The 26,723-nt window shown below is 41.2% G+C and overlaps 1 protein-coding gene across 2 annotated transcripts in view; it reads left to right on the top strand.

Moving 5' to 3' along the window:
• DOCK1 (dedicator of cytokinesis 1) overlaps positions 1–26,723 on the top strand; it is a 314,808-nt gene that overhangs the window by 70,880 nt on the left and 217,205 nt on the right. For both annotated transcript variants that reach the window (XM_074907950.1, XM_074907951.1), the window contains exons 24-26: positions 11,633–11,703; positions 13,181–13,287; positions 25,083–25,210. In XM_074907950.1, the coding sequence (XP_074764051.1) occupies positions 11,633–11,703; positions 13,181–13,287; positions 25,083–25,210 (306 nt within the window). The remainder of the gene's footprint in view (positions 1–11,632; positions 11,704–13,180; positions 13,288–25,082; positions 25,211–26,723) is intronic.

Below are 26,723 nucleotides of genomic sequence, written 5' to 3' on the forward strand. Positions count from 1 at the left end.
GACGTAACTCTCTACCTAGCCACGCTGAATCAGTTGAAAGATGATGATCAGAAAGGGGCTAAGAATTGGGGTTGAATTTGGGGATGGTTTGACATTGTGACTCCTCCTGCTCAGATGTGCAGTGGTTGTGCATTAGAAGAAATTTTTATAGCTGCTGGGAGGCAGACAGACCATGACATAGTACTGTGCCAGTGCAAGAGGTTCCTCTTGAAGGCAGCTGGCAAGAGTACAGCAGGAAAACATCGAAGTCAAAGACACCAGTCCTTTGTGCCTGAGTGCATGCAGGTCTTAGGCTAGTAATACCATGCTGAGCACACAGCAAAAATAGATGGTGGGGATAAAGCTGCTGAGTTCGAATATTTTAGGCAGAGAGACTGAGACTGTATCATCTGATAGCAAAATAGGGATATTACATGTTTCAAGAAAGCTGTATTTTCATTCCATTGACAGAGCATCTCTCCTGAATGGAAATTGGTAACTTTGAGTCAGTGACTCAGTGTGCTATCTGGTGTTTTACAAATAGGATGTTTTCAGATTACGAGGATTGAATGTAAGATTTATTTTCCAGAGACTTGCTTGTGAGGCCTGTTTCAGGAAGGCAGATGAACGTGAGCTTTTTTCCTTCTCAACAGTCTGTACGTTGAAGAAAAAAAAAAAAAAAATACCCCCAAAATCAGATTTGGTTGTCTTCACCTGAGATGCAGTAAAAGAAGACAAATTTTCTAGGAAGGGCTAGAGAGATGCCACTACAGCAGTGTCTGTCCTAGCCCATGTATTGTTTCCCATTCAGATTTTGGCAGATGTGTGTAGGGCACATCTACTGTCTGCGTTTGGCTACGTGAAGTACGCTGGCAGATGAAGCATTGACAGATGAGCCAGTGTGAGGTTGTCAGAGAAGTGTGCTTGTGGATGCCTTTCAGAAGCCTTGACAACCTTTCATTCATTATTCATTGCTTTCATCTCCTTTGGACTCTAATTACTTAGCTCTTAGAACACATAATTGTTAGTATTGGCCTTTTGCAGCTTGTGAGATTGCTTTTATTATGTTCAAATATCCACTGAAGCACTACGTTTTTTTTCAGTAACTAGAAATGTGTTTGTATTACAAAGAATAGAATTATTGAATAGGTGGATAAAAGTGGAGTTTTTCTGAGAGAGATTGAGTATAGCTTCCGTCAGTCTTGCGTGACAAAGCTGCTGGAGTCCTGGGAGTGTGTCAGTACCCATGTAAAGTGGACATGACGTTACAGGCTTCGTTCAGCATCTTTGCTGAGTTGGTGGTTTAGTACCATGCTAGTGGTGAGGAACATCAGAAGGACCTCACAAAACTAGGGGGGGTTAAATCTGAGCTGCAAGGTAGACAAACTTAAGGCATTGCATCTCAGGACGAGTAAATTAGTGTGATGCTCTACTTGAAGCTGGCAGTTGCAATTTGGGGAAGGGACCTTGGAGTCATAACTGACAACTCTCTGGGGTTATTGGTTCCTTGTGCAATAACAAGCAAAGTATCATCAAATGGTATGGGTTGGAAGGGACCTTAAAGACCATCCAGTCCCACCCCCCTGCCCCGGGCAGGGCCACCTTCCACCAGCCCAGGTTGCCCAAAGCCCCGTCCAACCTGGCCTTGAACCCTTCCAGGGAGGGGGCAGCCACAGCTGCTCTGGGCAGCCTGTGCCAGGGCCTCACCCCCCTCACAGGGGAGAATTTCTGCCTTACATCTCATCTAAATCTCCCCTCTGTCAGTTTAAACCCGTGACCCCTTGTCCTATCCCCACACCCCTGATCCAGAGTCCCTCCCCCCTTTCCCGCAGCCCCTTTCAGCCCTGGGGGGCCGCTCTAAGGTCTCCCCGGAGCCTTCTCTTCTCCAGCTGAACCCCCGAACTCTCTCAGCCTGTCCTCACAGGGGGGGCTCCAGCCCCCCCAGCATCTCCGTGGCCTCCTCTGGCCCCGCTCGAGCAGGTCCGTGTCCTTCTGCTGTTGGTGCCCCAGAGCTGGACCCAGCCCTGCAGGGGGGTCTCACAGAGCGGAGCAGAGGGGGAGAATCCCCCCCTCGCCCTGCTGCCCACCCTGCTCTGGGTGCAGCCCAGCACACGGGGCCTTTCTGGGCTGCCAGCGCACGTTGCTGGCTCACAGTCAGTTTTCCATCCACTGATACCCCCAAGTCCTTCTCCTCGGGGCTGCTCTCCAGCCACTCCTTGCCCAGCCTGGATTTGTGCTTGGGGCACAGAAGATGTTGGGTGTCAACACCAACAGGGAGTTGGGTGTCAGCCAGTGGGATAACAAGAACATGGCAGGGCTGTCATTTTGGTTTTAGGTAGCCTTAGTGCATCCACATCTTGCATGCCAGGTGCTGTTCTCATCTCCTGACCTCAGGAGGTAGTTAAAGGGGCATGGAGGACCAGGACTGGGAATGGCTCACTCACCTTCCTGGTGGGTGAGTGGCTTGTGAAACCCTCCAGCACCAAATCCCACCATACAAGGAATAGGCTTTGCTCACTGACGTCAGTAGGAAGTTAGTTTAAAGCAAGTAGAAAGAAAAGGTTTGATTTCTGAAGCTCGCTGTCACAGGGCGTTAGAGGCAGGCGGTGTCAGCGGGCCGGGAAGAGGCGAGGCAGCTTGCCAGACCGGAAGCCCATAGATGTTCTGGGAGGATGGGTGGAGATGCAGCCTTGGAAGGATGCTGGGGGAGCCCGGAGGCAAATGGACCACAGAAAGTATAAATGGCATCTCCTGTGGCCACTGTTGGAGACCTAGTACTGGGCTACACAAACCATTACTGTGAGACTGTGAGCGCTCCTTGTGCTGTTGGATACTCTTGAAGTTTTGTAGAAAACTAATGAAGATAAGCAGATAAGCTGCTGGGTCCCTGTGTTGTGCAGTTAAGATCAGCAGATCTATCTGCAGCAGTCCCAGGCTTCTTTTACTGTTTTTAATATATATTGGTGAAGCTAAATAACTGTATACAAAATAAGTCTGTCTGGAGAGATAAGAAGTTGAAAAGACCTACGTGGAAAATTAAGGTGCTTCACATTAAAAGAGAGAGATATTTAATTCACACATTAGAATATTTCTATTTCTCCTTGCAAAAATTGTAATCTGTCTTGATAGTTTATCAACATGAAGCAGAACTGCCACTGGAAAGTTTTTCTTTTTCTGAAATGTTCATAACTTTTCTCTTTGGGCTGCTTATACTGTTGTTTTTTTTGTGTTTTTTTTTCCCCCAAGTCTGTCTGTTAAGAGAGTAGCCTTCAAGCTGACACTGTGCAGGGGAGAATGAATGACTGCAGTCTTATGTTCTTAGCAAGAATTACTCTTTATCTATTCAAATATTTATGTCCTTGTGGAAGCTGATGAGCTGTTTCTGACTGTAGCTCAGGTCTTCAGTTACTTAATATTTTGCATTTAAATTGCCCCTTTTTTTACTTGAATTTTTCAAGGCTTTGGGTACATTTAAAAAAAAAAAGTTTCCTCAAAAGAAAACTGTATGAGTTGTACAAGGATTTAAGGTGTAGAGTACAAAAAGAGACTTTGAATTTGTACCTCTTTTGGAATTACGGCTATTCAGAATTTCTTAGAGTAGGGGAGAATTTGTATATGTGGCTGCTTTGCAAACCTGACTTCAGTTGCAGCCTTGAAGGAAACAAAATCAAGAATATTTTCTGTGGGGGACGTGTTCAAAGTGGTACTTAGCAGGTCTACTTGCTGCAAGTAGCTATAACTGTACACAGCCTCGATCAAATCGAATCAAATTTTTCTCAAGACTTAAAAGGAGAACAAAAACCCACATAAACAAACAAAAAACAAAGGCCCTGTCTATCTGCAAAATTTGCTACTGCATCCAAATCATGCTTTGCATTACTGAGGATGCTTTGACTGCCAGACTCACAGCTGGGAAGGACAAGGACCTGATCTTTTTGCACAGGGTTCTCCAAGAAGCCCGGAGTTGGCTTGGTGTTAGGGAGAGACATTTCTGTGTCAGCTCTCTGTCCTTCTCTGCTTCTGACGTGGTGTGGGTCAGGGGAGAGGGGGCTCTGGGGGCAACCCCAGTGCTGGCCCTGTGCTGCTGTCCACTGTGTCCAGGCAGTCGGGGTCACTTTGTGGCACAAGCCCTGGTCACCTTGTCCTTTGGGTGCTTTTTTTGTAGCTGCTGGCTTAGCGTATGCATGGAAAAAACTGTATTTTTTTCAGAGTGTAAAGGTCTGTTTCTTTCGTGAGCTTTTGGTATTGCAAAATAATAATTAAAAGACAATATTAAAAGTTTATTTTAGATCTGAGTTGTAGTGCTTCAGCTGTGTGTTTTTAGAATAAATAGATAAAAATCCACATATTCTTGGGACAGGATTTGAGCAGAGCTTTACTAGCATTTGTACCTCTTGGTGAGTTGACTCAAATATGTTGCAATCAAAATATTAAGGTGTAAGAATGAATAAAACCCAATTTCATCCGAGGCAACAGTCAATCCTATAGGTTTGAATTGGAGAAGCTGGTTTGGTATAAATGACAGTGTTCAGAACAACATGGAGTTTGTTTATTATAGTTAACTAAATATAATTGTTAGGGGTTATGTTTTTTGGTGTGTCAGTGTTGACTGCAGCAGAGGCAAGCATGGAGAGGCTGCCTTTTACCCTTGATTTTTTTTTTTTTTTCTTAAGGTGTGCAGTTGTCCAAACTAGAGAGGGAAATTCAAACAGTGATTTGAGCCAACAGATGTTTTTGTTGTCCTCTTATTAAGAAGAATTTTTCTCGCATGATGAATGGTAGTGAGCTGCAGTAAGAGTTTGAGAAGTAGAGAGATTAAACTTTTGTTTTTCAAGTATCAGTTTGATTTTAAGAATTATTTCATTAAATAAGGTGAGCAGCATTTGGTACGTGCTCCTGTTTTTAATGGTTACAAATGTAGCGAGCTATCCTGGTTTTATTCCTATTTTGCTGCTAATTGGTGCATGATAATTATTTCCTTAACCTTTTACTGTGTAAGCACGAGCTCAGCTGAAGCCTAGCATGACGTTTCAAGTTTAGATAAAAATGCAAATGTTTCCTAGTCATTTATTCGTGCATCTCTTTGAAACAAGGGCAGTTGAGCCAGCTGCATCGAATTTATGAGGACTGTCTGATTTTTGACTGTGTTTGTATGAGGGAGCTGAACTATTCTCAGCAGGGTTCTTGCAGTTTGCTCTAATGTTTGCTGTTATGTGTGACTTTGTACTCCTGTTCAGGATGACTGAAAAAAGATGATAGGCTGGTAGCTGAGTGAGTTCTCTGTGCTTTAAATGATCTTGATAAAGAAGGTGTGTATATAAAGTTATCCCGTAATGTGACCACAGAGAGCTGGGGCAAAAGATGGTGACGTCACACTAATGGGGATTCTCTCGTGTGCATGGTTTTTTAATAATCCTCGTCACTTTTAACACTGAGTATTTCTCAGTATCCATACCATACTTTTTCCTACTCTAATATAAAACATTTATTGCTAAAACCACAGAAAGGTGTTTAAATGAAGGCAGGGAAAGACATGACAAGCTGCTGAGGTACCTAGGAAGAAAACAAAAGAGACTGTGTTAGTCTGTGGGGCTTTTCCAGCAGGTTGAATAATCTATAACCATCGTTTAAAATTCGTTGAGTAACAAAATGCAACCATGGATTGAGTTTTCTGTGTCTCTCAGAGCCTCTATGGGAAGGTCTGTTGTACGGTGGCAACAAATACAATAATCTCTAGAAGAGCGCAGTGTTACTTTACTTGTGATCATGCTTTGTGTTGTTTTTACACCAGATTTCATGCCACAGGTGCTGGTTCAGTTGTGATTTGACATGAAAGTCTGCTGTAGACCAGGGCAATTTGAAAATAGTGCTTAGGTGTTCCTGGAAACTGTTTCACCCAGCTGCTGACTGGGCTGGATTTGGGTGGGTTAATGAGTATAATGGAATGGCGTCCGGGATAATGCTTGTGTAGAAGGTAGGTGCTTTGTGTTGAATGACACAAAAGATGGGAATTAACATTAGAATCATGTACAAATTGAGACAGGCAAAACAAATTTATTGCTTCATCAAACAAAAGAGTCCATAAGAATATACTGTTCGACAAAGAGATTTTATGTTTAATGTTGAGGCTGGGCACGCTGTTTGAAATGAATGACTTTAGAAGATGACATTTTAAAATTAAGTATTTTTGCTTTTATGTTGTACAAAGAGATGAACTTAAATCCTAGACAAAGCCTGTAGTATACTATTCAGAATACACTTTGTTTAATACTTTGCAGAAGTCACTTGTTCACTCGAATGACAACCTTGTTAGCACTGCAGTTTTCTTAAACAGCAGCTGTACAGAAGCTTTCTTTAGGTTTTTTTAGCATTCCTTGTCAGTGTAAACCCAATAATGGGATAAAAGTTAGAATTTATTGTTGTTTCAAGACTGCTTTGCTGTAGTTTCTACTGCTTTGCTTTCATTTACCAGTGACCATTTTTATCACAGTAGTAATTTGTTTTGTATTAATGAAGAGATTGCTCAATATTCTCAAAAGCGAATTAGTAAAACTTCCGTTGTTTTTTTATCCAAAATTATATCAGAAGTGACTTCAAGATATTTAGCAGCCTACCCCCTCTTATTTCAGTGTGCTTTCATGTGACAAAGAATTGTTTGTGCAGACAATTTGTCTTTGAGTGGTAGAAGGATGCTGTGGTGCAATATAGTGCCATACTTTTGGTCCCCTTTTAGTGCAGCTTTGTGTTAATCCATCAGGGTGTTAGTTCAAGTGTGGTAAAATAAAATGTTTGTGTTAAGAGAGTGTAGTTTTACTTGTTCCGCAAGCCTTCAGATGTACTAACAGCTACCAGATGTGACAGAGTAATGGAGATGCTTACCAAGAGTACTTGCTGAGCACAGACTGCAGCACGACTCTGGCTTTGAGACAGAACATATTTAAGATACGTCTCCAAATGGCGTATGAAATATGCTGTAATTACTCATCTTGTAATGCTGCTTAAACGTGTTTCTGAGCACTTCTGTGTAGGTGTGTTTCTCATGGCTTGCTGTTATGTTGGATTGTCAGTGTTTGAAACCATTACGTGGCTTTTCAAAAGGTGGAGTAGGTGACTTTGGGCACTTTGAGAGAAGCCAGCTCCAGCCAACTCAAAGGTTTGCAGAAGCAGAGAGAAGCACTACTCTATCTTTTTTCTTTCCTCAACTTAAAACTAGGGAGGCTTTGAAGGGAGCTGGGGTTGGAGGACAGGCTTGTGCAATGTCCTAGAATAAATTTTTAGGAGTGAAGAGGGGTTCACATTGCCTGGGCCTTTGTGGGAGTCCCAAAACTTAAAGCTGAGGTGTTACCTTTGTCCAGTGACGTGAAGGAAAGGCGTGTATGTGTCCCCCCATCTCTTTCTGGGAGGGCTGCTGATGTGTCTATCTTCACAAAGAAATGAAAAACTCTAAGTTTTCTGTAAGGCAGCTCCTCTGACCAAGGGATTTTGGGATTCTTTTTGGGATTCTTTTTGTTGTTCCAAAAAATATGTGAAAATTACTCTTATTTTACACAGTTTATAGATGCAAATGTTGAAGTGCTCTAAGACTTTTTTGGAGTTTGAGGCTTTCCTCTCCCCTGAAAAAATTGCAGGAAAAGTTCCTTTCCGAACAAAGTGACTGTTTTGCTGATAGTGTTTTCTAAATTGCTGTCTTAAGATAAATTTTGAGTCAAGAAACTCCTTGAACCTTTAGATCTGAGCAATGTGTGAGTTTTTTCTCTTGGTAGATCCCTTTTCTTACCCGTTCTTGTCTTAGGAAACCTATCTGGACATCAACCATGAGCCACAGCAGTGTGGGCACTGCAGTGGACCCTTCACTGATGTTCAAAGGAACTACAGTTAGAAATTACACCTCTGTTGCACTTGGTCTTATTTACTCTGGCCTTCTTACTGTGCCTGAAGGTGGGTTTTTTTTCCCCAAAATAATATTTTGATATAGGCCATAACAGAATTTGTTTTTTCAACACGAACCCCCTGTGTTATTTAGCTGCTAACTCTGAAGAAGTTTAAGAAAATACAATTAGCTGTTAAGTCATTATAAGAACATCAATGTTTTATCTTAAAGGTTGCAAAGGATGGTTACTTTAGAATAGAGAGGCGGTTGTGATGGTTTAAGGAATAACTTGCAATTATTCTGTGGAACCTAGGAATTGCGTCCTCTGTATTAGGTGTGCAGAGAACTGTGACCATCAATTACTGCTTATTTTATTCTGTTTAAGGCAAAGCTTTGACTTTTCTGGACCTTATTATTTTCACTTAGTGAGTTTTATTTCTTGTCATATTTAATTGCCTTTTAGCGTTTAGAAGGGTATCCTTGAATCACTACACATTGACTTAGCAGTTCAATAGGTTGTATTGGCAGCTGGTTCCTATAATGACAGTAAATGGTTCTTATGTATGTAGTTTGGCTATGGTATAATACCTTTTATACATAGAAATGATGGTAAAGGGAAACACACACATTTGTGTATGTGCACAGCTGCGTGTGTGGTTGTGTGTGGTGGGGCAGGGAGAAGTAAGGGATGAGGTAGTCGATATTAAAAAGTACTTTGAGTTAGCTCACAGGCTGACGTGCTTGTTGATGTCATTCTGATCCTTGACTCAAATGTGAATGACATCCTAGGGGAAAAAAATGAAATTACAGTAATACCCTGACAGTCAATATAACAGTGAGCGTACAAGGAAGTTTAACTTGGTAGCAGCAAAAAATATATCCCATTATTCATACAATGCGTTGTCTTGTTTCTGCTTTTTTTCCCTTTTATTCTTCCCCTTTGCTAGTTTATTTGTGTGCTTTGTAGTACTTCAAATGAATGATTCTGTAACTTGATAAGGGTGGTAATAATTTGTCATTTGTTTTCCACAGAGTAGTAAGCCCCTTTGGGCAGTAAAATTTTTTTTGCAGCCCAGCTTGAAACTATGTATAATTACTAAGTATGTGAGACTGATATTTCCAGTTTTGTGTATCTACTGTGATCACATGGCAATCATTACAAAAACCTGTTTGATTAAAAATCAAATAATTAAGTTCCTCATTATTGCGTTTTCTCTAATGCTGTTTTGCATTTTCAAGTCTCTTAGGCATCACTGTATAACTATGAAATTAAGATATTTTTTTTGTAGTTTGCCATGTAATTCTTGTAGAAATGAGGAGTTTGAACCTTTGTCCAGTGCTGGTGAAGAGTGGAAATTAATTTCTTTCAATGCAAAAAACCCCAACCAGATTGGTTATTTTGTTTTTTTCTGATGTTATATGAAAAGACAGGAACAGTTGGAGTTTTTTATCTGCTGAATTTAATATTACTCACTTATGTATTCCAGTATCCTGGGAATAACCAGCACTGCAATTGTGCTACTGCTAACGAAGGATCTACTTTCAGTTGCAGCTTCTAACAGAGTAAAATCTCCAGTGAGAGCTCCTCTTTTACAAGGGTTAATATCAACAAAAAGATATTTTAGTAGACCTTTGGATTACACGGATTTAATTGTGGGGTTGCAGAGCCTACTTGTCTGATCATATTGCCTGTCATATGACTGAGTCAGCTGAGATTAGAAATTGGGAAATACGGTTCCACGGTTTTCTTTAAATTTAAAGATGTGAAACTTTAATGGGTTTGTCCATAAAGTAGAACCAAAGTTGCTGATAATTCGTGTAACTGCAGGCTTTAGGTTGATGTTGTAAATAGTTTTACCTGATAGTACCTCATTGAAGCTATTAAAGTGTTAATTTTAATGATTGTTGCCAGCACAGTGTGAAATTTTAATTCAAGATATAAAATGCAAGCTCTTTTTTAGTATGTGTTACTAAACATTTATTGCTACATGCATTTGAATGATAAGCAAATAAAAACACAGCGATGGCTGCGGTTTATAACTGGTCATTAGAGTCCTCATCCATCAAAACACATAAGCGTGTACATAATGGGACTATTTGCATAATTACAGTTATGAGCTTGATTTCTGAGCATGTAAGCAGTCCTTTAAGCATACGTGGAAATGTTTGATGATCGAGCTTGACAGTTTAAATGGACTATGAATAAAAACTGGAACACCCTGAAATTTGCATCTAACCTATTGACATGTTTGGGTTTTGCTCTTTGAAGTGGTCAGTAAGCGTTGGCAAACTTCCCACGCTGGCTACTTGAAGTTATCCTTGGGACTTGTAATCAAACAATTGACCTTGTGCATTCAAGAATGGTGGATTTTGATTTAAAGTTACTCTAGTTGTGGCAGAAAAGTGTAGTTGTCTGGAAGCGGACAAGTGGTTTTGTATGTATGTGCGAGCCAATAGTCCTTGGGTCTGTTGCCCTGTGACTCTTCTAGTATTAACAACTACTGCTAAACAGAATTATTTCTGTTTCTTGAATTCCTCTGACCCCGTGGAGTTGTGTAGTGTAAACACTTGTCACATCATGGCCTTCAGACTAGAAAAAAACTGATTAAAAAAGAAAAAGACAAGGACTCGTCTTCCTTCTAATCCAAAAGGGAAAGCACACAGTGGAAACTGCAAATGCTAAGCCTTAAACCCACAAACAGAAATGCCGTGTATGGGGAACAAATTGTTCCCCCTTTTGAGGCAAAAATACATCTATAATCAAACTGTTTGATATTAGCAATAAAATGCAGAGGTAAGCAAAATAAGTCTGGCTGTTGTGGTTTATATTTGAATTACTGTGGGGTTTTTCTAGTAGGTGCATGCAAGAATTTTAGTAACCCCAGTAAAAATAGTGAATGTGTATAAGCTAGTAAGATTAAGATAAAAACCGAAGAGTTTCGCCTTAGGGTTTCTCAGGTAGAACATTTTCTCATCTATGATTTGAAATAGTGTGTTTAAATCCATTTTAAATCCATTTGCAAATGAAGAAAAAACACCCCAACTTGGAAATTTTTGTGTAGATGAAAATGATTGTTATCTGTGGTGTTACTAGAGGTCCTTTTGCTCTTGTCTTACCCAAAGTGTATTCTGGCATGATTGCATTAAATTGCTGGGCAGTAATTTTCAATTGCTGGGTTTTTGCTCTTGATGCCTGTAAGAGAATTTTTGCTCCAGAAATAAGTAAATAATTGCTAATTGTCACTAAGAAATGGAAGGATGAAATTATTTCAAATTACTACAGATAGTTAAAATATTAAACATTTGTATCTCCTGAATCCTTTCATTATGTGCTGTGAAATGGAGTGACACTTGCAAGTTGAAGGGAAATTAGAAAGACCTGCAGTTTTTTAGTGGCTACCAAGAATTCACTGCAGGGGAAAAATAGCAGTTGTGCATTTCTGTTCCATTTTTAAGTAGTGGAGGAAAAATTAAACCCCAACTACTACAGCATGGCTGGTGAGAAAGTGCTTCTTCAGCTCTACAGAAAATGGGGGAAAAAGTGATTAGAGGAACATAACTTAGTTATGCGTTGTAGACCGATACACCAAAAGGTTTCTAAGACGTGTTGGAAGGAGCTTATAAGTCTCTAATTTTGGTGTAAGTTGTCAGTTGTCCCAGCTGAATCCAGAGAATAGTTAAGCCAAAATAACTTCCTCTTGTGTGTTTCTCTTCTTGCAGTCTTCATATTGCCCTTAAAGACATGAATTTCAGTCTTGTTTACTTGTTTTTCTTTTTTTTTAGGGGGCAGCACTTAAATATTTGCCAGCTATTGTCAATGATGTGAAATTAGTATTTGATCCAAAAGAACTTAGGTGAGTAGAGTTAATTGTGTAGTGTGAGCCTTATCTAGATCTTTATTTTATGTAGATATATATACACATATTTAAAAAAAATACATACAGAGGCAATGAAGTATGATCACCTGGGATGTTTTATTGCTTTAGTTTTATTACAATTTTTTTTTCTCCTTGTAAATATTTTTCGGGATACACAAATAGCCAATTTTCAAGCCAACATGTAAGGCATCAGGGTTTGACAAACTTTTTGACAGACTTTGCAGTCTTGTTGCCTACAATCATGTAATGAGGTAGAACTATCTGCTGGGCAATTGACATCAAAATTCTTAACCTGTATTCTTGATACTTCACTCTTTCAAGTATAAAAGTAATGTAAATAATAACGGGTTTTGTTCAGTGAACACTATTGCTGGACTGACGTCTCAGTAGCTCATATACATAGGAATGTTGTTAGTAAATAGAAGGGGTAACAGGAAGATGTTTTAGAACAAAAGAACCATAGAGAAACCAAACCACAACTAGTATTTCAGTTGAACTTTTAACTTCAAGAGAGAAAAATCAGTTTCTCTTTCACGGTGCTATTACAAGGCATTTAAATTGAAAAAAACCCCTATTTTTTATCCAATTTGATAGCACAAACCCTTCTGTATACTGACTGGTTTTGTTTCTATGTTCTGGTGTGTCAAAATAAGGAAAAGAAAGGTAAATAGAAAAAAAAGTATAATCTTAGTCTAACATTCCAATGGCCCGCGGAACCTGGTGTTTAGCTTCTGCTTGCCTGTACTGTAAAGTTTTTTGCGTGTACACTTATATTTCCTATGGGCCTTGGGAGTCCATCTTTGTAGAGTTTCTGGACTAAATCATAATTTTGATATGTGATAGCAAAATTATGGGAAAATATAGCAAATGAAAAATACCTGTTTCATCTTAAACACTACAGGGTTTTTCTTCACACTGAATTGAGATTGAATAGTACTTAGAAATACTAAAATAAAACTATTGAAAAGTCTTTTAAAAATCTGTATTATGGGGGAGCTCAGCTGATGAGTCTGGTATTTATCATTCTAAAATGTGTGTTTCTGGGTTTTTTGGTTGCTGTTGCTGAAAGCTTGTAATGTGCAGTACCACTTTTTTTATTTTTGTCTTATATGGTAATGTATTATTCAATTAACGGTTTGTGATTGAAGTAAAGAGGCAGTAGCACAGACAACTGAAATTTGAAATCTAAAACCTTAAATGAAACATGGGAAAAGAGTGTAAAACTGAGATAAAAGGGAGAGGGCGAAAGAAAAGACACAAAAAACCCTTAAACAGGTGTATTAAAGACAATTCACATTTCTCTGAAATTCCTGTCTAGCTCGTTTATGTCTGGAAAAAGAGTTTGCTTGTCCAAAAGTATGTAATTGTTTATTTTCCTCTGTGCTATTGCATGTTTTTGACGTATTTTGGAGAGAAATTAATATATTTTTTTTCCTTGTTTCTTTATATGTAGCAAACTCTTCACTGAATTCATCCTAAACGTTCCCGTGAGCCGGCTCACAATCCAGAAGCTGTACTGCCTGATAGAAATAGTTCACAGTGACCTCTTCACGCAGCACGGTGAGCAGGACCTTTGCGACCATTAAGTTGTCACATTATTCATTGTCTCCAGCCCTCTGCTTAGTGCAAGGTTTGTCCTTGCTGCTGAACGCGGTGGAGGTTGTAACCAATTAAGGCTGTTCCGTTAGAAGGACAAGAAGATTTAAAATAAGTGGGGGAAATGCTAATTGACACTTACTGCAGGTTATAGATCATAAAGAAGTGAAAGCAAAAACTTGTCATTCTTAATTTAAAAGGGCACTAAGCACCCAGTGTTAGCGACATGTGTTATAACTTTAACTGTGATATATTTTATCAAAACCTCTTAATTCCGCTTTTGCGCTTAGTGAACTTCTGCAGAGAAAATGGAAGTTTTTGATGTCCTTTCTTTCCAAAGTGTCATTCCCTCCCTTTAAGCTGTCCCCTAGCTGAAGTAAAACAACATCTAAACCTTTTAGAGTGTGCCGTTTGTCCGTGCTTTTTTATCTTCTCCTTTTACATTAGTGGGCCGGTGACAGGTAAGTTCAAGCACTTGTCTCAGATTTCTTCACTTGAGGTGAGACATTTTATTCTTTTTCTAGATGACTGCAGGTTAAACTAACCTAAACTAAGTGTTTATGCGCTGTCAAAAGAAGTTAATGAGGGAGCCACTAGGCAACGGTTCAGCGATAGAGGAAATTTTGAAAGAATTCTCCTGTCAGATCAAAAATGCTGGGACCACGTGATGCAAAGTACTGCTAAAACAAACTGTTCTGGTTCAAATGTAAAAAAAAATTCTTGGTGGATTGGCTTTGTACTGACAAATCTTATACCAGACCAAGTAATGTCTACCCACAGCTACGTAACTTCTGCCAGATCTAGTAACTTCTGTTTTCTTTCAGTTAGCAACCAAGTATAAAGCCACCCCAATCTATGCTGCAATCTGTCATGTTCCTTCATTTCCCAAAATTCTGTGTGTTTGTGCCTGGTGCAGTTGAGCGGTGCTGCTAGAAGGTGGGGTCTTGCATGGATCTGGCACTGATAACTGTGGAATTCAGTACTGTTGCTCCTTCCACTTGAAGTTTCCTTTCTAATTTTTCACGAGCAGCAATGAAGAGTGATGTTCAAAGAACAAGCTTTACGTTTTGATGGCACTTCTTATTTAGACTGAATTTGCAGTAAGGCTATTCTCCAAGTTTATAATTCATTAACGAGAACCTGTAAAATTATTTGATCTATGTGATACGTGTTACGTGCAAGTTTAAACCTTAAACTTTGGGTAAAAAACAACAAAAAAAAAGGTTTAATGAGAATTATGACTGGAAGATAGAGATCCTGGAGGCTCTGAACCTTTCAAGAAAGAGATAAGAGATTGTCCATAAGGAAGCTTTCAGTACAGTTGCAGTCCCAGTTGAGCAACAAGGTGTAACACAAGTTGTAAATTTACTTCCTGCAGTTATGGATGGTGGTGAAGTAAGAATGAATCTCTGAAAAACAGTCTAGCAGCCATGTCACCAGGCACTGCACCAGCAAGTCCAAACACAGTTCTGCTTGATCGTGGCTTTTGAGATCTTATTTCAAAATTATTCAGCCCTTTAGAGCCACACCGTATGATTTTATTTCTGAATTGAAGGGTTTACGAGAATAAAAAAGAGGAATACAGATGGAGTTGCTGGTGTTGGGGCTTGGGTGAAGTGGTACTGGTCTTTCTGAGGATATTTTAATGTTTGCTCTTACAGATATGTACATCAATGTTACTCCTTTCCTTTGTTTATTCTCAGCTCACTGTCTCTGCAGTAGTTTTTCCTCTTCTGGCTGCTTTTAGGTTGCAAGGTCTTTGGGACAGAACTCAGTAATATAAGGTATTACACTTGACTGTCTTGGATAGGAGGAAATTGAGATAACTCAGAGAAAGCAAGAAATTATGACTATAAAAACCACTCCTAAGGAGGCCATAGGGGCACATTGTGTATTTGCTGTCTTAATCTTTGACTTCCCTTTTTCAACCAGTTTCATTTTCAGAGGTGGAAGGAGAAATTGCATGTGGCTCGTTTGTTTTTTAAACCGGACTCTCAAACTCAGCCGTTTGAGTTGCAGTGAATGGTATCGTCCAACCTTATTGAGCTCTTGAGAAACTTAAATGAATCTGTTTTAATAGCAAGGTCATTAATCTGAACTCACTCCAGTTTTGTTGATAGAACAGCTCTGCTTAAGGGCTTTGGATCTTACAGCAGGCTGCTAACCAGGGGTTTTCACGTCAGTGGTTGTTAAGAATGTCTTCAATCTAACATGATGCGGTTGAGGTGCAATGGAGATTGAAGGCACGTGTGCACGGTATTGGGGCAATGCTGAGCACCACAGGAGGGAGCCTGGTGGCCCAGAGGACTAGCAGAGCTTGGTGCAGAGGTGATGGGGCTGTGCCACTTCCCACGGGCTCGACTGGCACAGTCTTCCGTGTGGTTATATGGGACCTCACAGAGGTATTTTTTGGTGTCTCAATAAAGCATTATCTTAAAAGCTTCTCTTCCCACTGGTAATTCTTTATAAAGCTCGTGTTTGCAGATCCAGTTGTGCTAGGAACCTTTCATAAACACTAAAATTAACTTGAAAATAAAATAAACCCCTAGCCACAGCCTTTGTTAAACTTAGATTTATTTTTTTCCCCTTGCTCTGTGGGTTTGATTTCTTATTACTAAAACATAGTTTGACTGCCTCTCCTCCTCCTCATTGATTCAATAATTTTTAACTGATAGGCAATACTTTCATATAAGTATCCAACTAATCCTGTATCATGTTGCAGAAATGAGATTTTCTTTTCAAAAAGCAATATGCAGTACAGGATTGTGGAATTGATGGAAAGCTGTAAAATGTACAGAAAATCAAACAGCATTTCATCAGTGTGTTTCTGTTGGAGAAAAATGCTCTAATTCTGTGCCTTGAGAGGTCAAGGAAGATTTATTTATGTCTCCAGAGGAATTAAAATTCAAAATACATGAATCTATGAAGCTTGAAGGATTTTGGAGCAAGAGGGGTGGGTGTGGGAAATAGTTTGCTGAAGCGTGGTGCCTGAAGAACAATGAGTGATGGATGGTTCGGGGGTCTTTACGAAATCTGAAGAGTTTGGGACCTTGGATGAGAATGTCCTATGGTGTTGTGGCTTGTATGCCTTGAAAAAAGGATGTAAAATACAGTTTTAAAACCTGTTCACTTAATTTCTGGTTATGCCATGTGCCATTTATATGTTTCCTTCTGAAATTCAAGGTGATTTTTCTTCTTTGCAGAACTTGCGTTTATTTTTATAAAGCTTTTTTTTCAGCTTGGCAGGAGAACCCTGTACATTCCTTAGGTTTTGGTGGTTTTGTCCTAACAGTGTGGCTCACCACTGAGTCCGTACCACAGGGAAAAAGAAAAATCAGTGCGTAGCTTGGCAGACAAAGCAGAGCTGGCAGAGTGTGTATTTGTATATGTGTATTTGATAGAATAATAGCGAGGTGACTTCAAGGAGCATATTTTTTTCAAGCTTGTGGTTATTTAGAGGCCAACAAGTAGGAATCTTCTCTGTGTAGATGAAATGTGTATCAGATCTTTGTGCTATTTCTGTCCTTGAAACGACAAATATTCAAATATCTCTAAGAAGATTTTCCTGTTGATTCCCTGCTAACATAAAGACAGCTGTTTCTGCCCGTTTTCAGGGGTTGTATTCATCGAGTTCAGGGCCTGCTTTGCACATCATAGATGATCTGTCTTATATCCCCTGTGCGTTTGTAGCAGTAATCTGTTCTGGCTTTGGCAAAATAAATGCGAATTTTCTTCTGGAGAAGCATAAAGTTGCATCTTGTTTTTCTCGAGCGTGGGAGATTAATCTCTATTGTGGTGATTCTCAATTGCTCTTTTGATTTTTGCACAGTAGATCCGCGTTATACGTCGGTTTGGTCTTTGTTCCCTTTCTTACGTGAGGAAACGCTTCCAGGAAGGTTATTGAAAAGATCATTTGGTCATGGCTGCTGCAGAAGTTCTCCACAGTGCTTAGTGCAGCCATTTCCAAGGGCTAAATCACAGTGATGATCACAGTGTGCCCTTAGGAGTTTTTTTAAGAGCTAAGCTGCCGTGTTTTCCCGTACTCTCTATGGGTGATTTACCTCATTTTTTTTGTGTGTATATATTGCCCAGGTAGCGATATCAGCAGGATAAAGGATAGCTGTGAGCAGGCAGATTGTCAGTCTGTGCTTTGGAGGAGCTCGTTTGACTCTGTCCCCCTCCCAGGTGTTTGTAGAAAAGAAAATTATTGGGCAGAAGCCCTTCGTGTAGGGGCTGGATGCCTCTGTGGGGTCTTTGAACACCCCAGTGTTCATCTGTGCTAACGGGGATGCAGCTTTTTGCGTGCAGTAAAGCATTTTAATTTGTCAGTGATTAACATCCTGATTCAGCAAGTTGTGATTTTGAGACTTGAATAGAGCTTTATGTGTACTAGTTCAGACAAATATGTAGACATCTTGCTCGGCAAGGACATAAGAATATCAATATGTTCTTACATCTGCCATACATAATATTTTATGTATATATCTTTAAACATAAGATAAATATATAATAATTATATAAAAATAGCTACGTATGACTATATAGAAGTAAATGTGTGTATAAATAAGTAACACTTACTACCCCACCACAATAATTTACACAGGTCTGTTATGGTGCACACAAAATCTTTTTGGTCTGTGTAAAGCAGCAAATTTTTGACTGAGACCAACCCTGCATCTCTCCTTCCTTTCATGTCCCTTTCCCTGCCAAAAAAACCCACCTCAAACCCTGAAAACAGAGGAAGTCTGTGTTGAAAAAAAGCCTTCCGCAAGAGTATGTCCAAATAGAAGTATGAATTTAAAAATTAGTGTGAAACAGTTTTCTAACAACATGGTGCATGTTTTCAGTTTTAACTGTGTAAGTACTTATGGCTGGTAATTAAATGAAGTGTTTTATCCTTTCAGATTTCAAAATTTTGGCAGCTTGATGTAAATAGTGATTTATCTGATTTGTTTTGTCCTGTAGAGTTGTTTATATTCTCTGTTGCTTTGTTTTACAAATGACTTCCAGCTAATTAGCAAGTGAGATGTGTAGCTGCTGTGTTCTTAAATACTTAGGAAATCTAGTGATTTCTCCATTAGGAAATTGTTAGTCTATTAAGTATTAGTAGAGAGCATATAGCATTTATAAGTGTTCTTATTGTTTAATTACAACTAAAATTACCACCTTTGTTTCCATGCTGTGTAAGGGAAGCAAGGTTTCTAATCTTAGGTTTCTTTTTTTTTTTGGCCACATTAACTAAACAAACCATAAAATAAATGGATTTGTCAGTGTCCCTCCAAATGAAATGTTTTTAAATTGACAAAAATTTATTGTGTGTATTTAGCTTCAGTATAGTTCCTGTGTCAGTGTTTCATCTGAAGTCTTTGCTTGGATGCTTATAAGTTGATAATGCCTCCTGAGCATCTTTTTATAGAGATTAATATTTTATTCTCCCTGCACATTCCTGTGACATTAATCATTGTGGGTTGGACTTGTGCAGTAGAGAACAGATGTCAAATTATTGTTGTCTGTAATCATTGTGCATCATACTCACGAGCCATCTTCAGAGCTGGCTTTTGAGCAGGAGACTAATGTTGTAGACTCTAGATTTATCAAGGTTGCCCGTTAATCAGGGCTGGGAGGGGTCTGTGGCAGGCAGGCTGATGAAGGTTAACCTTTCCTCTTCTGTATTTCTAAGTAATCAAGATACAGTTGATCAACCCAATATTTTTCAAAATAGTTTATAGTAAAAGGTGCACGTAAAGTCCTATCTCCTCGCAGAGCTTATTACCATAGTACTAGATTTGTTTAAAAATGTGTATAGATATTTGGGTGTGTTGGTGGGTTCCATCTCTGGATTTTGTTGCCTTCTAGCCCTTGTACTGTAATAGAGGTATGTGGAAAACCTTAAAATAATGGAGTTGTTTCAGTAGCTGTTCCTGCTTCAGTCCAAAGTGGCGCTGGGATCTGCTGTGTGCTTAGAAACCAGTGGGACAAAGATACTGGTTTGCTGGAAGGGACTTTGCAGGGCAGGAGCAGCAGGGCAGCGTCCCTCAGCTGCGAGCTGCTTCTCCTGGCAGGAGCTTCCCTCCGCACCAGGGCTGGGGAAGTTTTTCTGAAACACTGCAAGTAGGCCTGTAAAAACTGCAGGAGAAAAGAAAAGGATGTGAAAATCATCCAGTATGTAAATATGATTTTATTACCTGCTATAGGTGCTGAGTATCATGAAGTACTCCTTTGACTCCAGGCATAGCTGTCGTCTTTCCCGTTGGCAACACTTACTCCTTTTTGCCTCCTTCAAAGCAAGCTCTGGATCAGTATTGCTTCCACAGCGTAAAAATTCTGCTGGTAATTCGAGGGGCAAGTGATCTTTAGAAAGATTTCACAGTGTTGGTGCTTGCAAGGTTCTCTAGTCTGTGGCTGTTTGTTTGGGGTTGTTGTTTTTGGTGGTGGTTTATGTGCTGCTTTGTTTATTTTTAAAAATCTGGGATGTGTTTGGATCTTTTCATCAAATACCCAACACACCTTGACGCTTTGTTTTATCCTCCCACGTTCTAAAACCTGCAACAACTACAAACCAAACAGCAGATGTTCACGAGTTGTTGTTGAGGGAGGCAGAGCGCCTGTAAGGTGGGAACTGAGGAGCGTTGTCAAGTCTGCCCAAGGGAACTTAGTCTTTTGTATAGGTTGTGTAATTCCAAATGAAGTAGTATGACAAATCAATTAGTTTTTCCTTTCTCAGAAATTCTACCTGAATACCTTCCCTATTGATTAGAGCATACTCTAGACAATCTGACTCAAAGGTGACAGAGCTGCAATTTTCGCCTTCTGCATGCTTGCAGATATTAAATTGATCTTTGACCGCTCTCTACTAGTGGGGCTTAACGGGGACATGAAACATTTTCAAACCTCTAATTAGAGGCCTTTGTAAGTTATTAAAGATTGATTCACCTCGCAGGCTTTACAAAGGCATGTTCATATGTCTTTAGAGCGCTTAGCAACTAGGCATCAGGGTTCATTCCGTTCCCTGCGTTTGGTGAAAGGAGTGTGCTACAGCGCTGGTCTGGGGTTGTCTTAATCTGCTTTTTTTTTCTTTCCGTGTTACTCAAATCCGAAGGTTAACGACATACACTGAGGTTTCACAAACACGGAGGCGCAAGGCTGCAGTTGCAAAGCATCTCTGGGGCAAACGCCTTGAGCTGAACTTCATTGGGGGGAAATTTCTATGGAAAATGGGTAGTTAACGTTGATCTGGTCACGTCAGAGCAGTCAGTGCTTGAGCAAGAATGGGAGCGTTTTCTGGGACAGGAGCTGAGTGGTCAAGGGCACGTGGTTCAGAGGCAGAAGTTTAAAGCGACTCTGAAAAGGCGATTGTACAAAATACGTGGCTAGCCAGTACCAGGAAAACCTTTTTTATGTAATGGCTGGATCTTCACTCATAATTCCCTTTTTCTATTCAGGAGGGTTCTGTATGGGGTTTTTTTTAGCTACGTTTATGCATTTGAAATATGTGACAGCAAACTATTACATTAAATGCACATATATTACTGTCGACTGTATTAGAGCAGTTGGAAGACTTCATTTTTGTATAAATAGCTTTAAATCATTTAATGAGCATCCCAGTAAATAAGCTCCTTCAGTGAGGTCAATTGTGTTTAGCCATTTTTTTTTGCAGAGATCACCCCACCTCCTTTCACTTTTTAATATCTGTGTAGATTTAGGATAATACAGTTGTAAGCAAGTAACGGGAACTTTTGTCATCAATTCTCTGCTACTTAATGGAAGTGAGCATGAGGGGATGTGATGAACTCATGGCGAAGTGTGTTTTCCCATGTAAATACACCGCAGGGTCTAATATTTATTTCTTGAGGCAAAGACTTCAACGAACGCACCATCTTTTTTCTTTGAGCAATAAAACTGGAGGTTAAATGACCAAGAAGCAATAAAATAGCAAACTCTATGGTGAAGAAACTAACTCTTCAAAGTACTCTTTGAATGAGAGCCCGCTCATGCATTTCTGGTGAACACGTACTTAGGCAAGTCACTTGAGACTGAAGAATATTTCTTTTGAACTGCTAGAAGTCGGGTGTGCTTATACACTGTTATTTCTCATCCTCCATGTGTGAGCTTACAAGGCAGAATGAGGATGCTGTTGTTTCAGTTCATCTCTAGCATCTTGTTGAGATGGAGTGCTTTCTGTTCTGCATTATAGCCTGATTTTTCTTGATTATTTTTCACATCAGTGACTTTTATTTTCCCCCCCTGTGCAGTTTGTGCGAGCAGGATTGCAGCCCTTGTGCTGTGTGTCTTGTTGCAGGGAGGAGGTCGTGGAGGTGCTTCTCCTGCTCTGTGGGAGGCTGAGGGCTGTGGTCCCCCATGGTCTGGGCGACCTGAGGCAGCTGCAGAGAATAGTCCAGATCTTTGCACTTGGGCCTTATGGTACTGGCTGAAGGCTTCTGGCAGGCTTTGGACAGAGAATGATTCCTTGTGAAGTCCATCTTTGTTTCATCCATCCCGTTTCTCTTCTTTCATAACAAAACCAAGTCCTCTTGAGCCCATACCTCACCACTTCAGACTCGCCAAGTGAGAGTAATTTTCACCTTGGCACTAGGTTTTTAATGCCTGTATCACTTTTTCCAGTGCAAGCCAAAACACACTACCATAAGCATGTATTGATTTCTTCATCCTTGGCAACCCTTTGCCTCCAAACTGTCACTTTTTTCTGGTACCCACAGTGTGTATTTGAGCAGCGGTGATACAGAATCACAGAACGATCTCAGTTGGAAAAGCCCTTTGAAGCTCCTCCAGCCCAACCATGACCCTCCCCCTGACCATTTCCAACTCCCCCAGATCCCTCAGCGCTGGCTCAGCCCGACTCTTCAACCCCTCCAGGGATCCCGGGGACTCCCCCCTGCCCTGGGCAGCCCATTCCAACGCCCAACAGCCCCTTCTGCACAGAAATCCTTCCTCAGAGCCAGCCTGACCCTGCCCTGGGCAGCTTGAGGCCATTCCCTCGGGGCCTGGCGCTGGGGCCTTGGCTCCAGAGACTCATCCCCCCTCTCTGCCCCCTCCTGGCAGGGAGTTGCAGAGGGCCAGGAGGTCTCCCCTCAGCCTCCTCTTCTCCAGACTGAACCCCCCCAGTTCCCCCAGCCGCTCCCCAGCAGACCTGTGCTCCAGACCCTGCCCCAGCTCCGTTGCCCTTCTCTGGCCCCGCTCGAGCCATTCAATGGCCTTTTTGGGGTGAGGGGCCCAACACTGAACCCAGGAATCGAGGGGCGGCTCGAACACTCACCAGTGCCGAGCCCAGGGCTCAGATCCCTTCCCTGTCCCTGCTGGCCACGCCAGTGCTGGTACTGCCTCATCCATCCTGTGCTTTAACCAGCAGACTCTGAGCTGGGCCTCAGTTTTCACTATGATTTTGAAGTTGGCACCTGCGTGGGGCCTGTGCAGCCCAACTCAGTACTCTGTTACAGTAATACCCTTTGCAGCACTGACACCCCGGCACCCGGGCTGCGGCATCTCCTCGGTGCTGACAGGAGTCATCAGGAGTGGTCGAGGGTGGAAGCACACATTCTGAAGACTCTTCAGCAGAATATGAAGCTGGTAAAGGTACTTAATTCTGGTGAATCAAAGCCAGGGTCAGCATCTTTTGGTGATGCAGACCTTCGTCATCCTTTGAGCGAGTATTTGCTGTAGCTTCTCAGCACCAGTTTGCTCATTTGTTAACTCCTGCCTGTCCTGACTGCTTCTGGGTGCCGGTTATGTCCACTGCAAAAGGACAGAGACCAAGTGGGTATCAGTGAAGGGAGTGTTTGGTTGCAGAAGGAGCTTCTGCTGTTGAGAAGTGCTCTACTGCTACGAAGAGGAGGCTTCCTAGTGTTGAAAGTGATACTTTGAGCTGTTGATCTCTTGGCGTCTCAGGAAAGTGTTAGGTATAACCCTAAATAAATGATTTCACATTGCAATGTGGGCTCATCCCCTCTTAATTGAGATTCATCTTCAGATTTCATTTTTTTAGTTTTGTGTCTGCTGCTGTGGTCTGGATGTTACTTGTGCTCTTGATGTTGGGATGGTGATGCTTACTGGTCCAGACCTATCCGAAATCCTCTTAAATAAAGACTTAATTGAACGCTCATGAGCATTTCAGAATGTTGCAGGGACTTTGGCTTTTGTGTGAGAATAATCTCAAAGCAATGATATAGTCATTACTCCTCTTGTGAGTCATCCATATGCCATCAAGTTCAAGCAATTTGGGTAATACACCAAAAAATGTCAGTGTGTTTTATCTTTCGTGTGGCTGTCAAGAGCTTCATCTGTATTTTCCCAGGTACTGTATAATTAGAGATCTCATGGGCGAACAGCCACTGTAGCATTTGACAAAGTGAATTCTTCAGTCGTGCTCTCAGAGATCACCTGCCAGGTAGATTTTTATAGTACAAGGGCAACTTTTTGGAGTGACCCACATTGTGGTAGCGTATGTCCATCTGTTGGAAAAATAAAAATTTCATAACAGGTACTATTGTTTTTTGAGATACTTGTTTCTCCTGTATATGCACGCATAGCTGTGCTACTTTCTGTCTTACGTGTGGGACTTCTCTGACAAAAAGCTGCCAGCCAGTCTGGTAGTGCAGCCCTTTTGGCACAGAGACGTAGCACTCCTTCCTGTGGGCAAAGCAGAGCTCGTCCCTTCCACACCGATGTGAGATAGTTGGGCAGACGGGGAGGGAAAGGGATGTGGGAACTGGTGCCTAGAAGGGTAAAATAGCTGGAAAACTCTCATGGTTTTCTTCTGATCCTGCTTTATAATATTATGTAGAGGAGGTGGAAAAAGACCAAAATGCTCTTAATTCCTATTTGTCCTTTTCTGCTCTCCTTTCCCTCACCCCCAGAATATCTTTTAATACTATACTGATGACATAGACAGTGTGTAACTTATAAAGAAATAATGATCAAGTTGGGCTCCGATGGACAAGAATAACCTGTTCCCTTCCTCTGGGCATGGATTTATTTGGGGCTGGGGATGAGGGAGGCTAAAGGGTTTTAATTTCCCTGTTCCCTGCTTTTGTGGATGAAGTGTGCGTGCTTCGGGCCTCACGCTGTGGCTGGCTGCAGCGGATGCCACTGTGCAGAAGGCAGATACTTGCCTGTGCCATCTCTCCTGAAGGAAAACGAGCGTGGTCAGGTGAAGAGTGAACCCTAGGTCCCAGGGTGCAAGACAGTTTGCATGTTAAAAGTGAACTAGATTCATTAGATCAGTGCCCCAGTGTTACCTGCTGGTAGGTTTAGGAGTATCCATCTTCTCCTTATTTCCCTTACATTCTTGACTTGAGCCAAAACGTTGAGCTCTGTTATTGAGCTCCATTTTCCTCACGTTCCCTGTCTCTGCAAGTCTCGTGCTCACGTGTCAGGCAACAACATCCGAATACCAGCATCAAAGATTCCAGCAGCATTTTTTGAGCTGACCATCACTCTGCGTAGCATCGCCCATCTCGGTGGGTCACACCTGTACGGTTAGGGTGTGTGCACAGGTAAGGTAGAGGACGGTTAACACACCTTGCCAGCACTCCACTGCTTCCTTTTCACTTGCTTAAACTTTTTCAGGTTTTTACGGTTTTGGTTGAAAAGCAGGTGACTGGAAATCTGGAAGTAACCTTCTTTTTTCTCGTGGTTTTTTTTTTTTTTTTTAATCTTATGTAAGCACTGAAGCAGATTGGCTATTTAGGCAGTGCTGTGAAGTTATTTAAAGCTGTGTATGTAACCTTATGTTTTGTGTGCAGACTGCAGGGAAATCTTGCTGCCAACAATGACAGATCAGCTGAAATATCACTTGGAAAGACAAGAAGATTTGGAGGCTTGTTGCCAGTTGCTGAGTAACATCCTGGAAGTGCTTTACAAGAAAGATGTGGTTAGTATTGTACGGTTCTGTGATGATTAGCAATTAAAAGAAATGCATCTTAGTAGAATGAATTAAGCAGGTAACTCTTGATGGCTTAGACTTTTAAATTTTTATTTTCCCCCTAGCCAGTCTCTTTTAAGTCTTTTTTTTAGGTATCCAGTGATGATGATCTGTGGTATCTCAAGATGTTTTGCTGTTTCTGGGGCACACCCAACGCAACACTGTTATCCAGTAACACTTTTCCAGACATTGGTTAGATACTGAGTAAACAGATATTCTTAGGAGTTCAGCCTTTCTCTTACTTGGTGTTTAGCCTCTGCCAGGTGGGAAATGTTTTGTGTTTTGTTTTCCACAAGCATCTTGGAAATGCCCATTTGAGAGTGCCCTGCTAGGCCAGCCTGAAGTACGGGGAGGGGGGCTGTGTGTATATATCCACACACATACATATATGAACATATACTTTTGTGGCACAGCACACTTGTTTAGTTCGTTGAAATGCCATTCACAGTTAGCTAGTAGAATTCACCAGCTCGGTAAGAGAGAACCTGAATTGGAAAGTGGCAGCTTCCACATGAATGTTACAACTAGTGTAATTGTCTTACTCGGAACGTAACCATATGAGCCGGTTGCGCAGGAGGACCTGTGCAGTGCCCTGGGCTGGTTTGCACATGTGTAGCTTGCGTAACAGGCTTTTTTTTTTAGTCTTTTCTTGACTACACACAAATATGCAGATATTAGTGCCAGAGTGTGGTAATGATTTGATGATCTCTTAGAGAAGTTTGGGCTGATATAGCTGCTGCCTTTGGTCTTAGGTAGAATCATACACTAATTTAGTTGGAAAAGGACCTCAGGGGTCAGCTACTCACATCATATCCAGCATCTTATTTGATTATGTTTTTTGGGTTCGTTCTGATTTCCTTTTTTTTTTTAAAGTAGTTCTGTGTGACTGCTTCAAAGATAAATTTGTTTTTGACAGCTTGGCTGCTTCCTGCCACTCTTTGTTGGCTGCATTTCTCTCCCTGGTAGCAACTCCCTCGCAGCTCGGATGTCTCCTGGGCTGAGCCCAGCTGGAGCGGGGCTGAGAGCTGCCCTGTGCTGCTTGCCCTTAGCCCCCGCCTGCAGGAAATAGATACTGATTTGCTGCTGGAGCAGGGGGATGGAGAAGGGGACAGGGGAGGGGAGGAAACGCTGCGAGCGAGGAGGGATGTGAATTGAGAAGAGGCAGGAGCAGCTGGGAATGCAGAGAGGAGGAAGGTCTTGGAGGGAGCTGGTAGGAGGGAAAGCAGAGCAAGCTGAGGGGTGGAGAGGAGCAGCGTGCTGAGATAGACACGTTCTTCCTTGGGGATGTTCTTGGTACCACAATCATAAGGTTTATCCCCAATACAGATCTGTCACAGCAAGTGGAGCAGTACCTGGGTATATATGTACTGCTGATGACTCAGTCTTCAGCTATGCAAATGCATTTTTCATGTACACAAGTCTGCCTTTGGTAATTAAGCATCACCTGATGATAGGATGTGGA

This window comes from Athene noctua, chromosome 5 (genome assembly GCF_965140245.1).
Source record: "Athene noctua chromosome 5, bAthNoc1.hap1.1, whole genome shotgun sequence".
Lineage (NCBI taxonomy): Eukaryota > Metazoa > Chordata > Aves > Strigiformes > Strigidae > Athene > Athene noctua.